The sequence below is a fragment of the Dysidea avara genome, chromosome 13, assembly GCF_963678975.1.
Source record: "Dysidea avara chromosome 13, odDysAvar1.4, whole genome shotgun sequence".
Lineage (NCBI taxonomy): Eukaryota > Metazoa > Porifera > Demospongiae > Dictyoceratida > Dysideidae > Dysidea > Dysidea avara.
In genome coordinates this window covers 4157066-4173206 of record NC_089284.1, presented here as the reverse complement: position 1 = coordinate 4173206, position 16141 = coordinate 4157066, and the positions used below count along the sequence as shown (strand labels likewise).

Genomic DNA, 16141 nt, shown 5'->3' with positions numbered 1-16141 from the left:
AATCACAAAAATGAGGTATTTCAATGTTTGCAAAAACCAAAAGTTCAAAAGTACACATATCTCAATGTTACATAATTTGTAGGTGTGAATGTCAACGATAATCTCTCCAAGTTATAAATGGATAGTGTATATAGGTCATAAGATATGACATTAATCCCATTTACTGAGAAGGGGCAACTGTTGCCCCTCTCATTGACAGGGAAAATTGCAACTTCAAAATGTCATATTTCATGACTTATATATGCTATCCTTTTAAAATTTGGAGAGGTGACTTAAGACATTGATACCTACAAATAATGTAAAATTTAGGTTGCTAGGGGCAACGGTCGATTTTTTCATTATTATGAAATTTGTCCATTGAGACAAGGATTCTGACATCACCATGACACTTGGTAACCTGTTCCACATACAAATGGTTGATGGAAAAAGTGAATGTTTATACGAGTCAACCCTGGTAGCTGGCTGAATGAATCTATGAGGATGGCCTTGGGAGATGTTGTTTAAGTTGGAGTAAGATAGTGGTAAATTATGCTGGATATAAATAAGTCCATGGATGATCATTATCAATTTCATCTGGTGTCTTCTTTCGTGTAAAGTGGGCCAGTCTAGCTGTTGTAGGATGCTTGTAACACTCTGGATACTCTAATAGAGCAGTCACAGTATTCTCCAGAGGAGCAGTGTAGCAAGCTTATAAATAAGAAGATATGGTTGGTGAGGGGTAGCTATTGTCATTTCCAGCATGCAATGACCTTTTTTTGGTCTTCAACTTACAGCTTGGGTGAATTTGTGATTCAGAATGGAAACCTCCTTGCCCCTGGGGTCCCACTTTCATTCTGCCCTGAGCCCCTTAATTTCTCTGGGTGGCCCTGAGCATAGGATAAACAATGTGGCATCACAGTAGCCTCACATTTGAACAGAAAAAACCCTTTTTATTACTGCATGTACAATACCGTTAGTTCTCTGTAGCTAAATTGACATGCACAACTTCATTCTGTATTAGACGATTCACAATAACTATAACCTCCGACTGCATGTTAGTCACAAGGTCTGTTGTTCCTATTTCTAGTCATGTAGTAGTGTATGGCTACAATAATAGCTGTGTACATGTGACAGGCCTATCATTTCATCACTCAGTCACATGTACATGCATGCACTACAGGACAATGTAACAGCCAACTAAATATACTGACTAATTGGAATGTGAAGTAGCCTTATACCTACTATATAATAAAATGAAGTCTGAATATATAAAATTGTATATGCATTGCTCTTTACACTATAGTATATTTATCCTGTTGCCATTTAAATGAAGTATTCACTGTGGCACTAAACTGCTGATCAAATTTCGTTAGTCTCATGGTGGCTACCATGGTGTCTCACGACTGTTGCACCAAACAAACAATATATGTTCTCATTTACTTATAATGGTTTTAATTTGTATGCTTCAGTGGGGGAAAATTACTGGCCTCATTATTTTCTAGTAGATGCTGTTCACTAGACAGTTATGTAGTTCAGCATATAACTTATTCACTATAGGCGTACAGTAGACAAGGCCATATACATGCAGTAAGTAGACATCATTGCATGATGTTTTTGACCTTAATTATCCGAACAGTATAAGTGACTGCTCTATTAGAGTATTTCATCATTAAGTGAACGTGCTATTAAAGTAAGTGTATGTTCTATAGTTGAACAGAACTCTGCTTGGGTTTCATTTATCCTAACAAATTCACTTATCTGAACACTTATGATTGAAATGGCACATAGGTGTTTGGATGATGGAGGTCCTACTGTACTGCTGTATATAGATGTATTCAAACAACTGATGAATGATGTTCTGGTCCCTCTATACTCCCAAGACAAACAAATCTCCTCCTTGCATGGTAGACAAAATGTGTATCTTAAATTTCAGAGCTCAGAAGATAAGAGAATTGGTTGTCTATCTCAGAAATATATAGATGATGGCGATGGAATTATAGCACAGAAAAAAGTACCATTTTTCTCCATACATTTTAACAAAAAAAACAACTGAATTAGGCATGCAGCCATGTAGTACCTAGGCTGTCTTCAAATTGTAAGTTTATGTATATATTGAGAGTAACTTTGTATCTTTTGTAATTTTATGTAGAGAGTAACTTTGTATCTCACTTAACAAATATGTTTCACCTAATGCACACTCCCTGACAGAACAAGGTCACTGGTAATAGACATTCCAGTATTTTGAGTTTTTTAACAAAGAATATTCTCTGTAAATTTCTCAATAGAACCCTGGCACAAAATAATAATGCGTATTTAACGTGTGATAGCTCAATCATCCAGCCTCCAATAAAGTTGTATAGGGTTTCTCAATATGCTGAACTGTGTACACCATCAATGTAGAATGTGATTTCACCAATACACATATAATATACAAATTCACGTCCTCATCAACTCCCTCACATCTTCCACTGTCAGTTCACCATACACCTTCCTCTGTTCATCACTGTGTGAGGTCATATGACATCATCAATTGTTATAGTAATCACTGACCTGTTCAAGTCAGGAGGATTCAACTGTCTGATCTTCTCCTCTACTGTATCTTTGATGTACAGTCGGTGTACTACTGTGGGCCTGTGAAGTGATAGATATAGCATGAAGATATAGTACGAGTAGCACTCTGTATTTCTGTACTTTTTTTTTGCACATCTGACAACATGCAGTTTCTAGGGTACTTTGAAACTAAGATATAGTTGCTTGACTATTTGAAATTACTGTCACCACAAGCTTCTGACAAGAGTTTCCTTTCCTTGAGTCTCCTGTCCACAGCTCACATGATGGGTTGGCATTATCATGCCAGTTTAAAGCACACAAGATACAAATTTTGTTATAACAAAACATTTAATTTACTGTGTTACTGTAAACAGTACATACTGCACTACATAAGTACATTGTATATGTGACCAACTGAGCGAAAACCTGACTTGTTGTATAATACTGTTTTTGCCATTGAAATACACTGGGTAAAAAACATGTGCTACAAAAATAATTTAATGCATTTTTAATTGCTTCAGTAAACAAAGAAAGAAGACACAAATTAAATCATCTAAGATACCAATCGTCATGGAGAGTAAGAATTATCTTTGGAGCAAACGCAAGTTACGTGTGATTGTTTACAGTGCAGTAAAACGTAACTTTGTCGCCATTTCTAAGCTTGAACAGCCTTCTTGCTTAAAAGCATGAGCGTATATAGGCCAAAACTGTACCTTGATAAATGTCCCAGTTCATGGTGAACAAAAATGATGCAAGTCTCTCAATTCCACAGCCTGCTGCACTTCTGACTTATATAATATGATCAATTAAACAAATGCCTGTAAATTATTTTTCATACAATTCTAGTGTTTTGCTGTCTATCGCTATCATCCCATAAGTACTCAACAGATAAGAAATAGGTCATTTATTTTTTCATTCTAAAAAACAAAGAAGTCATAAAAATGAATTATGTAGACAAGTCAAGTTTTTGCTCAGTGGGTCAGATATAGCTGGGAAGTTTGGCAGAAGGAAGCTTTGTCAATGCATAATTTCACTATCACTTCAGCTAGTAACATCTTAGCAAATGCTGTGCTTATTTCCCATACGGTAACATGCTACCCCCAACAATGTACCTGGTCTGGCCCATACGGTAGATACGACCAATAGCTTGATGTTCATCAGCTATGTTCAGTGACGGCTCACACAAGATCACATGAGATGCTTCAGTGAGGTTGAGTCCCTTAGAGCCGGAATGAGTGGGCAATAACAGAACTTTAACACTTGAGTCCTCCTTGAACTGGTGAAGTGATTGCTAAGAAAAACATTACAAATTTGCATAAACTACCATACAGCTGGATATTGTTGTGAGGTCCAAACTTTGCGAAGCTGTTAAAGTAGATAAGTATGAGACACAAAACAATTTCTCTGTAATTCTATGTACAGTATCTCTTTAGATACTACAACAAAGTTACATAAACTGAAGACTACACAAATTTCAAAAAAATTTTGACCCCACACACACAATTTGCAACCTGCTGTACGTTAATAACAAAAGTACATAGTATATTGGGTTGGCCTGTCATTACAGTGGAACCTCAAGCCACTGACCATGGGTACCACCTTGAGTTCAGATAATCAATGCATCCTGAGATCATGTGTAGAACTGATGCAGGAAAGTGAAATGGACAGAACAACTACTCTAATACAACAATCGCCATAGCTGAGGTTCTACAGTGTGATTGACATACATTCACAATTGTTACCTGCAAAGACTTCTGGTCCTTTCCATGAAGGAATCGGACACTATTTTTAGTTAGGCCACTGCTCACCAGACTCAAAGAGTCAGACCACTGCAGGGATCACATGACACACTAATCACATGGATTCACACCCACTCACTGTAGAGAAGACAATCATTTTCTCATCAGGATGTTCCTTCAGTATGCTGAGCACTGTCATTATGACACCTCGGATTTTAGTCGAGTAATTACCCTGGAGATACCTAATAAACATTAAATACATCAATCACACATGACTCACTTCAACCCTGATGTCATCTTGCGTTTCGTTGCTGGCATTGGTGCTGACATAGCCGATTTCGTCACTGCGACACACAGCACGACACAGTGGACACTGTATATTTCCCACTGCCCTCAGGGGGTGAGGGTGCCTGTGGTAGCGCAGTAGCTGTCCACAACACTCAGTACACAGACAGTGACCACATGTCAGCATTGACCACTGGGAGAGAATGGTAATACACAAAATGAAAATGTAGACATTTCTTTTGTGTGGGTTTGTGTGTCTGTAAAAAAAGGGCTTACTTACTCTTCTACAGAAATTTTTGTAAAAAGGCATTTGGTGCAGGTTGCTCAAAAAGGCATGTTCAACTTATACATATTTACAATGTAATACTCATTCAATATTATGTAACCATCTAATCACACCAGCCTATTCATAACAACGGCTAATGGTAACCAAACATTACTAGCTGATCAACTCAGGTCACCCACCTCACAACCTAGTGGCTTCACACAGATAGGACAAGGCTCCTGGTTATCTCCTTTAATGTCCGACACCTACAAGTGAAACAATTCAATAGTAGTAACAAGGCAGTAGATGAACTATCAATGGAGTACAACATGGAACATAGTTCAAGAACAACTACATTATTGATACAACAAAATTCAAAGTTCAAAATAACAGGTCAATTTCTACCATAACTGCTATTGCAGGACACATAGTAAAGTGTGCTCACCAATTTTCAGAAAACTAATACTGCAAAGAGTTTGTGTTACACTCTGTTAACAATTCAAGTAGTTGAAGTACATCCCACTAAAAACACTGCTCTGTTTTATAACTACTTGGCTTCCTTTTCCATGAAAGGGCTTAGTGGCAAAGCTAGTAGACCTGGCCTCCCACACAATTAATTACATTATCAATACAAATGAAAATGTACATATTGGTACAACACTGCTTGTATCATATCGCAAGGCCTGATATTACAACACTAACTCATGACTGGTCACGCAAATTTTGAAATAACTCAAAGCTCTGCAAGCATTAGCCCATTTGTGTACCAGTTCTCCACATCAGTGTTGAAACTGGGTGGATCATTTGGGTCATATTTTTGACCTGCTTTATGGATCTGACCTGGATTGGATCATGCGTGATGCAGATTAATTAGTTGGACAATACAGAACTGTGTAAATGCATCATAGTCAAGTCCTATAGCAACCTAGCTTCTTTTGAGAGCCACACCCAGCTATCAGGAAGACTATCTGCAGTCATGTGTTCAGCCATGCCCACTTAACAGGATGTCTGTCTGCAGCCATACATGTAGCCACACCCATTTATCAGTGGTATTGTAGTCTGTAGGCATGCATGAATCCATGGCCATAGCTACCTGCATACTTGTGTATCCATGCCCACTATCAATTGTTATTGTATGAGACATGGTCTTCTTTCATGAGCCATGCCCACTTTAACATTGGGAATGTGTCATACCACAAAGTCACACCCACTTGCAGAAAACATATCTTGCCATCTGCAAAGTGTAGCCCTTGTCTTAGCTTTAATTAATCCAGGTCAAATCCTGACCCGGATTGCTATCCAGCATCTGGGTCAGCAGAAGTGACCACCCGGTTTCAATGCTGCTCCACTTGTCATTTAAGGCTTAACAAGCAGCTATCCACCCGAACACCACCACACATGAAAATTCAAACAAAATTCCATCACCTTATGTAGGTTGTCGAGGTAGAGTAACTGTCCTAGCAACTTCTTCAACTCTTGCTCAGCAGTCATTTTCTCACTCTTAAGTCTCACCATAGTGAGCCCCACCTGATACAGTGTTAGAACATGACTGATAGTACAACTACTAATTCTGTTTTTCTATACTCCACATTCGTATTACACTCTAAAGACAAAAATGACTGTTCAATTAGAGTACTTTGTCATGGACTGCATGTTCTGTTAGAGTAACTAAACATTAACAGGATACAGTGAAATCTGTCTATACATTCTGGTGGGCCAGTCTGTAAGTCATTTTGTATCAGATTGTATCTATTTATAATTAACTGACCTCATAACTAGCCAATAGATGCAGACTATCAGAGCGGTCACAACTGTGTCTAAGTTGTAATCTTGTTGTGCTCATGTCTAGTTCGTCAAGGGCTGCCACGTGCCCATGTGATGCAAGCCACACCTCTCTGATGGCCTGCAACAAACTGAATAGCTCATCAGATCAGTGGTAGGGGCTTCAGTACCTTGAACTCTTTCTTGAATGCATCAATGAGTGCAAAGTAATCCTTTGCTTCATTGATGACATCTTGTGCACCACACTGGTACTTGATAAAGGAGTGGATACATTTTAGTAGACGCTCAAGAAACCCATCAGCCTTGCTACTGTACTCCTCTCTACAAAATGTGCACACACATGTTTACAAAACAACTGCAATACAGATATAAATACTGTAAAATTAAATACCTATGAGAAAGGCATACAGAATTATCTGTAATTTTGTATTTGGTAAGTAAATACCATATGGGGAGTTATTTTGTAATTCTCTAATTGGAAGATAAAAATTTAGACAATTACATGTACCAGGCAACCAATCAAAAGCTTAGAAGCTATAGCCCCACTTACCCAGTGTTGTAGACCATTTTCATGTACACCAGGTCCTGCAGCTGCTGGATCACCTGATCCACCTTGCAGAACTTGCAGACAGTGGGTGGAGCTGGTTCAAGTGGCCGCAGGTGACAAGCTGCAATCTCCTCCACCTCCTCAGCACTGGGTGTGGCTAATAGGGTAGATGTGAGATGTATAGCTTCCTCCCGGCATTCCTATAACAGGCAATACAATAATAATCACTGAGAACTCTATTATGGTATTTCTGAATTAAATAATCAACTGTTCCTTTACCACTATACCAGCACTAAAATTAACTGTAGATTGGATGAACTAATAAATATACTATCACCATTCATGTTGACTGCTCAATTAGAATATTTTGCAACTGTGTGTTAGAATATTACTACCAAGAGGTCAGGAACCTGGTGGCACTTATATACTTGTGACCTGAGTACTGCTAATTGATTAAGGAATACAGTGCTCCCTTGATTATCCGACCCCCTTAGGATCAATACATAATCAATTAGTTCAGATAATCAAAGCCCATTCATTTATATACAGGGCCCTGTTCAGATACTCTAATAGAACATACATCCTAGACAAAACTCTAATAGAGCAGTCATTTCTTCTGTTTGGATAACCAAGTTAGAGGTTTGAGGGAGCACTGTACAATACTAGCTGAAATTATGCATAAGATTTCAGCATGACTTCTACCAATGGAATTCTTGCTAAATTTAACAAGAAATACAGAGAACATTTCTAACTTCCAATTGAAGACTTTACTAATTTTCTAAGTGTGGTTTTGATTCGGAACTTAGTAAGGCAAACACGACACAACAACAACTACTGGTGTCCACACACCTCCAATTTCTCAGCTTCCTGCAGTAGTACTAGCTGCAAGCCTGACATATCTCTGATCATCAGTGTTTGTGGGTGACCAGGGATGGTGTCCAGCTCTGTGCCAACTACTTGCATCAGCCTGTCACTAACGCCAGCATCACATGACCAGGATAATGCCTTGTTCCACCAGTAGTCTGAATCTGGTAACTATAGCAATGGACAAACAAGTGTAAACTACAATGAAGTTCATTTAGTAGGTATCCAAATATTTTATGAAAATACTTACAAATACAAGACAACTAGACTATGAATGTCCATAATGAACCAACTTAGTTTTAGGATAGCATCTATACCAAACACACATGCACACATAAGGACAAACACACTAACAGACTTACACACCTTCTCTTTCACTTCTTTACAATGAGCCTTAGCAGACTGGAGTGTAGCAACAGACACAGCAACTGCACCTCTGAATTTGGCCAAGTACTCATCCCGCAACTTCTTAGCCTACAAACAATGAATGAATGAATGAATGAAAAAGAATTCACAACTAAAATCAAAGTGAGAAATCTAGCAGTGACATCAGCTCACAACATGATCAAAGTATACTGCATGTGGTGTACATGTGTAGCAAAAACACCAATGACAACTGCAGCAAGTCACATGGCTAAGGTGAACTACTGACAAGCTAATAGTGGAAATGTAACTGTTGTGTAATTAACTTTTAAATAAGCGAATGTTCAATTAGAGTATTTTGTAATCAAAAGTGTATGCTCTAGTTAAGAAATGTATGCCTAACAGAACATTATATTCTTGCTATTATATGACTTAGTGCACACATATGCCACACCTCACTACGAAGGTCATCATCTCTTGTTGTTCGTCCACTAATGGAGTCACTGTGAGTGTCCAACAGATCTGCCAGGTTCTCCATTGTGTGTATCCTTGGCAAGCGGTCTACACTGATGACATCATTGGTGTGTTCTTCCCATGTCTGCATCACATGATGATACATGTCCGCAGCTTCCTGCCACTACATGGAGTGTGTATACGTATTTTACCAGTTTTCAGGTACTAATATTTTCTAAATGGCTACTTTCCCTGGTTTTCAGACGTAAGCTTTGATAGCAGAATTTATGGCTGTATTTACAGGCTGAGTGATGTGTGTGGTTGTTAACAAGTACTATTTAAAGGGGTCAGAATATTTATCTGGAGTGAAAGATGCTACACACCCACCCACACATACACGCACGCACACACAGAGAGCCCTACCTCATGTTTGATCTGGTGAACAGCTGCTATTCCATTGCAAGATGTCACCAGCACTCTTAGAGCTTCAATGACCTCATTTCGTGCCTTCTTGGTCAGTTGCTCTAGCAACTTTGCCATGGTAACATGTCTGTTAGGCAAATTGTATCATCAACAGAGCATGAACAGAAACAATAATACTCTAATACAACATACACCAAAGTTCAGAAACAAAGGTTATGCCAAGCAATTTGGCAGATAATATTTAGCAACTGCAGCCAGTTAATAATACAATCATATATTATTGCTACCATGGCCATAGTTTATGGCAGCCAGATGACTTACTAGGTCACAGAAAAACTGTAAATTCACTAGTTAATAACATAACAGAGAAAGAACCAAACTGTCTCCAGAGAGTTCTCTCTTCTCGCAAAACCTCTACAAGTCACTCAGACACTCACCCTCGAGTGCTGCCAGTGCCCATGAGGTACCCTCCCTTAACCAGTTGCGGGTGACAGCAGGATTGACGCAGTTGTCGCAACGGTGCCAACAACTAAAAGCAATACAAGAGTACAATCACTTAACATATGCATGTAATGTGTACTAGCTGCACTCACCATGGACACTGTTTTGTTAGCAAAATTACAAAGTGCTCCGTCATCACCACAAAACTTCTGGATCATCTGATGTGATGATGGCAACAACTGTGTAAATACTAGCAGACGTACTGCATACCTGCTCAAATTCATCTTCACTTTGTTCCAATGTTTTGCGGTAGAAGTGTCTCTCAACGGGCAAGAAATGCAGCCAGTGAACACACTCGGAATGCGGCGGTAGTCGCAACTACAGACACCAAACACATTAACAATATTATTCAATTAGGTGAATTAACTTGTTCACCTCATCAGCCACATCTCGCTTAGAGTTCCTCCATAATAACTTACTGCAAGTCTTCAACATGGGGGCCCAGTTTCCCTCTAAAAATGGTCGCCATAGTAATTTCTTCCACCACGCATCTGCCACGTAAGGCTCCACTCTCAGGAAGAACAATAGGCCATACAAGTCTGCCATTCAATATAAATACATAATGTAAAAATGTTTTATCAAAAGCCAAGAGTTTTAATTAGGCAGAAATGTAAAGCATTACATTTATACACGTAAACTAACAAATGGAAAAACCTCACTGAGTCATCTTTTGGGACCACCTCATCAATGAAGTCATGAGGTACACCTTAACTATGTTTGACCTTGCCACTAAAATGTGGTAGTTTCTATAATAGAGAATGGTGCATTGTATTGTTGCATTAAGCATATCTGTCTGAGGGAGAAAACTGTTCGACATCTTTGCACCCTCAAGGTGTGAGTATTTACCGTGCACTCCCTGCTGTAGTGGTGTACCAGTGACACACCATCGATGTGAAGCTGACAACTGCTGTACCATCCGTGCAGCATTGGTGTACTTGCCCTCGATCATCTGAGCCTCGTCCAAACAAATCTACAAGTGATAAAATGTATGACTACAATAGACTATAGAGGAGGAGCGTGTAGGCTGCATTTAATAAAATGGTAAACACAGGTACAGTCACAAAGGACACCCTGACATGTGGACACTTGACAACCAGTTCATGGTCCCATTATGAGGGGATGGAGGTCCACTGAATACAACAAAAAATATTGGAGGGAAACCTCATTAATAAGACCACCTCCAGGACGGTGGCCTTATTACAGGTCATAAAGTACATCTTAGCTACTAGGCCCACTAGAGGTGTTCATTATAAGGAAGTGGTTTTATTAAAGAAGTGACTGCTAACTGTAAAGGATAGCTATGTTCAGATGAACTTCATGGTATCAAATCACTTTTTGTCCAACTTTTACATATTATAATACAACTAGTCTAATTGTAGCATACCCTCCACCAGTGCAGCAAGCTCAATGGTGTCCGAGGTGGAAGATATTTCTTTGGATGTCTGAGGACACGACTGAACTCTGCACCAATGAGAAGATAACATTAAGTAAAAACTACAATACAAACAAAATACCTTTTTGGTTGTCCGAGAAATACACCTCAGTTTTCAGTACCTCATAAGTAGTAAGGACTATGTCATAGGTAGCCATTTCTGGTGGAGTGATGTACCCATCTAATTTGATCCCTCGATAATACTGCAAAAGCACATGATTTATAACTCACTCTACAAATACACAGAATGTTTTTAAAAAACACTGCCATCCATCAAAGTTCAAAAAGTCTTGCAAACATCTTTACAGTGATATCCATTAGGTGGCCTCAATAATGATGTGGTTGTCGGTATGTTAGGCTATGAAATACACCTTAGCTATGCTTGACAGCTACTTTAGACAGTTACTCTACACGATGTTTCTGACTCCATGTATTTACAGGCCTAACGTTCTCACAGGTCCTTAGTGGGATAGCACTTAATATATAATATGACCACTATAATGCGACATATTTGGTAGTAAAGGTGGCCAATAAGTTAGATATGCATACATATTATATGAGTACAACATTGCTGTTGGCTACTTACCAACACTTTGAGGATATCTGGCTTGATGTGTTTGTCAATCTCATTCAACCACTGTTCAGCAATGCTAACAGGTGAAACTATTAGAGTACTGCCACAGGCTACCGGCTGTAAGACAAGGGTGCAAATAACAATGAGTCAATGACCAGAAACTACTCGACTCTTAAAAGACTGGAAATAGTGGGATAAATGTTAGTCAAAACAAATAAGAAAACAGTGCAACTTCCAATCAATAATTTTTGCTTTAAAAATAATAAAATTATGAAATTTTAATAGCTAACCATCTCCCAAAGTGCACAGGCCAAAGTGTAGATCTAAATAGATACAAAACACTCACGTTTTCAGGACGATATAGGCATCGGACACATACAAATTCCTGCTGCTTCTCCATGTCAAATTTTACACAGGGGGCGTGGTACCACAATTCACAGGCATCACATGACACCCATGCCCCTGCATAATTATTGGCTGTCATTGCTCCACAAACACAAGCAATTATGTGAGCTGCTGCTTGATTTTCATCCAATGAATTGCTGACTTGTCTGCAAGTGACCACTTCTGGTCTCTCATTAAGAGTGGGTGGAGCCATTGCAAGGGTGGGACAAGCAGGTCCTAGCCCCTCCCCCTTCAGAGGCTCAACTTGCTGCTGCAACTGATTCACTAAGTGTTCATCATGTCCTGTCCACTGATTGGCTAAAATCAATGCCAACACTTCAACTGTCTTGCCCAGCCCCATTTCATCAGCAAGGATACCACCTGAAACTGTCATCTGATCACCTGCTGGTAGCAGCTGCTTACAAAACCTGGCATTAAACAAGCTGTATACTGCACTGAATCGACAAAACACACACACACACATGCTGTACTGAAAAACATCATACCAGTTCCACAAGGAGTAAAGCCTGGTCCATGTACATATTTATGCATAGTGTGCGTTGTGAAAAATGTCTGTAGTGTAAATGAAACGTACTGAATAGAAATTATACCCTTCCCCTTTAAAAGCAGGCTGGTCTATTAAACTACCTATACAGTTGTGAGGATAAATAACTCTTCTCTTGTCTACCTCAAAGGTGTGTTTTGTGAATGGTTATCATGAAATAATGGCACGCTTTTTGTCGCATCTCAGAAGTTGGTTGCATAAAAAAGAAGACATAATCCTCTACAATACATTGATAGTATCACAGGGTTTTGCAACACTACACTACACTATACCACACACATGCACGCACGCACGCACGTACACACACAACATTCTACCTTGCAGTATGACGATTGTAGTATACACCATCTCCATTAGTAGCAAATTTGCTCCATAGTGTATCTAGCAACTCTAAGAGTAAATGTAAAATATTGAGCAAGTGTCAGGCATGCACACACAAACTGCAAGTAAACGCACATGTACTACTCACTCACTCCACACAAACTACACGCATGTACGTATGCACGCATACACACACCCCCCCTCTGTACCACTGCCATAAAATGGTCATGTGGTCCTTCTAATGAAGGGGGCAAACCCAAAAAGGTTAAAAATCAAGATATTGGCGCAACGATACAGTGTATAGGTGTATCAATATACTGCCTCTGGTGTATCACGATACAGCGATATATTGTATGATACAAAGTGGAGCCTAAGCAGTGGTCTATGTTGTTGTTTTGTTTTTAAGAGAAATAAGTGAGTTAATTTTTCTTTGAGAAGCATTACATACTACTCAGTTTAACCACAATGTACAATAATTTGATTGTCAGCCAAGTTAACAAGCTACGACATGTCGATATATCATGATACGCGATATACCAATATATTGTTGCATCTCTAGGCAGTACACACACACACACACACACACACACACACACACACACACACACACACACACACACACACACACACACACACACACACACACACACACACACACACACACACACACACACACACACTCTACCGGTTTCTATTCTTGTTGTAGTCTTGTCGCTTACTATAACTCCTTCCCTTGCCAACATCCAACCCACAGCCCGCCACTGGTATGGCCGAAGGATACAAAACATTTTCTCAGCAATGTGCAGTCCCACTCCTCTGACATTTAGGTTGTACCAGTCAAAACACTCCGCAGACGTTCGCCATTTATTACGTCGATAGAACTCATCAATTACTAAGGCAACATTCCACCCACTTGTATAATATTCCACTTCACATTCAGTCAATTCACTAAAGTCAGGGTGTAACCACCGGATCAAAGGGTGCAGGTAGAAGGCTCTCTCACGAAAACTAGCTCTTGGCACTTCAAAAGGATCACTGGTTACCAAGAGATCTCCAGTAATCATAACGTCAATTGTTACTGATGTGCATGTCTTGCAAGGAAACATCTCCAACAAGCTGGGTGTGCCAGTTATGTGTAGTGAGAGGCCTTTGTGGTGAAGATTTGACAATGAACGCATCAATTCTTTGTCAGGGAGTCCTGTCACTTTTAACAATTGTAGAGTGGCGTCCTCCCAAGTAGCCAGGAAGACTGCTTCATCTTCTACCACTATCAAGGCTCGCTTTAAGCACGGAGATGCTTCTTCTTTTTCGTATTCTTCTTCTTCCTGGTGTATTAGAATCACTCGCGAATGTGAGAAGCACAAATCGAATGTGCCAATGCACAATAAACCTTCTGTATTGTCACGTCCAGTTGTCACCGGGACAGTGTTGGTGATTTCTTTCTCAAGCAAATTAAAGTTTATCAGTGGCGACTTGAACACTTTCTTACACGCAGGCTGTGCAGCTTCAATTGGTCGAGCGGGCCTCTTCCTTCGCGGCATTTTTATAGCTAAATTCCCGCCTTGATATGACGTGTTAAACGGAAGTAATCCGGATAGCCGTGTTTTCCCCCGAATACCTTCGTTCTCACACTCTGATCACCTCACTTTCGTTCACAATATAAACGAAACACTTCACTTCTACAGAACAGTACAGGTCTTGACATCCTCTTGACAGTTTGACAAAACCGGTCGTAATCCGTAAATTATTGCGGTCTCAATGCTGTCACGTGAACCGGTTGTTATTGCTGCTCCACCCCACTCCAAGCGGTTTATTTTTGCAGTAGTTATCGCAACAAACAATGCAGGGATTAAAAGACGCGGTGCGTAAGAGTCCTCTCAATATTCGAAAACATGGCGGGAAGTATTCTTTGATCGGTTCCGAACAGAAGGATCCTTTCACCGAGGGGATCACATTCAACTGCCAATTCGTCGGTTCTACTCAGGTGAAGAACAAATTTGACCACCCAGATACGAGAGCCGCTATAAAGGAGATCTGGACGCATACCAGCAATTCCAAAAGCTTGAAGCGTATGACTATCAGGGTAAAGGCTGATTCTCTTCGAGTAAAGGACATTGCCACTAAAACCGTAATCGATGAGCTGCCCATTTACCGCGTCTCTTACTGTGGAACCACTTCTGACATGCCAAACCTCTTTTATTACATCCATCGTGACAAAGAGGAGCCTAAAAGGCTTACAGCTGAGTTGTTCAGGATGGAAAGCCATGAAAAAGTCAAGGCATTGATCCTGACCGTTCAAAAGGCTTTCAATATTGCTTACAAGGTCTGGCAGGCTAAGAAGAGACAGCAGGAGAAGAAGACAGCCATATCGGGAACAGATAAGCCCAGCATTCAAGTATCTGGTGCCACAGGTGGGAGTGCATCACCGCAGCTGCCGAAACATGCAGATTTGGTGAAGCTGGATGACCAGCCAAGGAGAAATTCCGATGGTGAACTCAAGATTCCAAAACCTCTGTTGCATCCAAGCATAGCAAAGATTAAGATGACAAATGAAGTGACTGGTAGTATGCATGAGTTGCATCTCACTGATGATTTTGATGATGAGTTCACACAGCTCGCCCAAGCTCGGTCTCATCCTGACCTTCTAGACACCAGTATGCCTGAGGCTAAGCCTAACAACTATAGGCTGGATGCTGTCAAAGATCAGTTCGACCCTGGCTCTATTGACAATCTACTTGATCTTTAACCAAGTTCGCTAGAAGCTGAGATGTAATAGGAGAGAACCTTTTAACGTTTTATAATAGTGATAAGTAACACATCTACACATTGTGTTGTAACGTGCAAGCACTATACCGCCGTATAGTGCACACTTTTCAATGCAAATTTTATCAAATTTATTTTTGCATTCAGGACGAAAATGGCTGCTGTCAACATAGATAATTTTGATGTGGATTTGCTGGGCAGCGAAAGCATCAAGGAAGCCACGATCAACTCCGCAGCGATTGTGTACAGAGGTCTCTCAGAACGACACTTGGTAAAGCCAAAACAAAGCGAGGTCTTGCCCGGATACACTCCCGTCACGGTCATCATTTCTTTGCAAGGCGTGGCTGTCTC

At 40.0% G+C, this 16141-nt stretch overlaps 2 protein-coding genes across 3 annotated transcripts; one reads left to right on the top strand and one right to left on the bottom strand.

Moving 5' to 3' along the window:
• Positions 1–2354: 2354 nt before the first annotated feature.
• LOC136242179 (E3 ubiquitin-protein ligase SHPRH-like) lies at positions 2355–14802 on the bottom strand. 2 transcript variants are annotated; one of them, XM_066033597.1, is made up of 26 exons: positions 13713–14794; positions 13024–13096; positions 12104–12569; positions 11770–11874; positions 11266–11386; positions 11136–11212; positions 10598–10721; positions 10127–10290; positions 9962–10069; positions 9844–9909; positions 9688–9779; positions 9251–9377; positions 8829–9011; positions 8378–8485; positions 7997–8182; positions 7151–7347; positions 6771–6921; positions 6587–6721; positions 6244–6345; positions 5019–5084; positions 4549–4746; positions 4408–4500; positions 4272–4358; positions 3642–3820; positions 2530–2610; positions 2355–2482 (listed from the first exon to the last, which is right to left on the bottom strand). In XM_066033597.1, the coding sequence occupies exons 1-26, from the start codon at positions 14566–14568 to the stop codon at positions 2416–2418; spliced, it is 4212 nt and encodes a 1403-aa protein (XP_065889669.1). In that variant the 5' UTR covers positions 14569–14794; the 3' UTR covers positions 2355–2415. The 2 variants fall into 2 exon arrangements, with proteins under 2 accessions (XP_065889669.1, XP_065889670.1); XM_066033598.1 differs by lacking the exons at positions 2355–2482; positions 2530–2610; positions 3642–3820; ... (3 more) ...; positions 5019–5084; positions 6244–6345 and adding an exon at positions 6369–6539 and having other exon boundaries at positions 13713–14802.
• LOC136242191 (low density lipoprotein receptor adapter protein 1-like) lies at positions 14791–15932 on the top strand. Its single transcript, XM_066033614.1, has one exon. It carries the CDS (start codon positions 14868–14870, stop codon positions 15771–15773), a length of 906 nt encoding a protein of 301 aa, XP_065889686.1. The 5' UTR covers positions 14791–14867; the 3' UTR covers positions 15774–15932.
• The last annotated feature ends 209 nt before the right edge of the window (positions 15933–16141 follow it).

Coding starts and splice junctions, on each gene's coding strand:
- LOC136242179 (XM_066033597.1), bottom strand. CDS start 14,568: ATGCCGCGAAGGAAGAGGCCCGCTCGACCAATTGAAGCTGCACAGCCT. Junction 13,097..13,712: donor TACAACAAGAATAGAAACCG/GTAGAGTGTGTG, acceptor ATTTACTCTTAG/AGTTGCTAGATACACTATGG. Junction 2,483..2,529: donor AATCCTCCTGACTTGAACAG/GTCAGTGATTAC, acceptor GACCTCACACAG/TGATGAACAGAGGAAGGTGT.
- LOC136242191 (XM_066033614.1), top strand. CDS start 14,868: ATGCAGGGATTAAAAGACGCGGTGCGTAAGAGTCCTCTCAATATTCGA.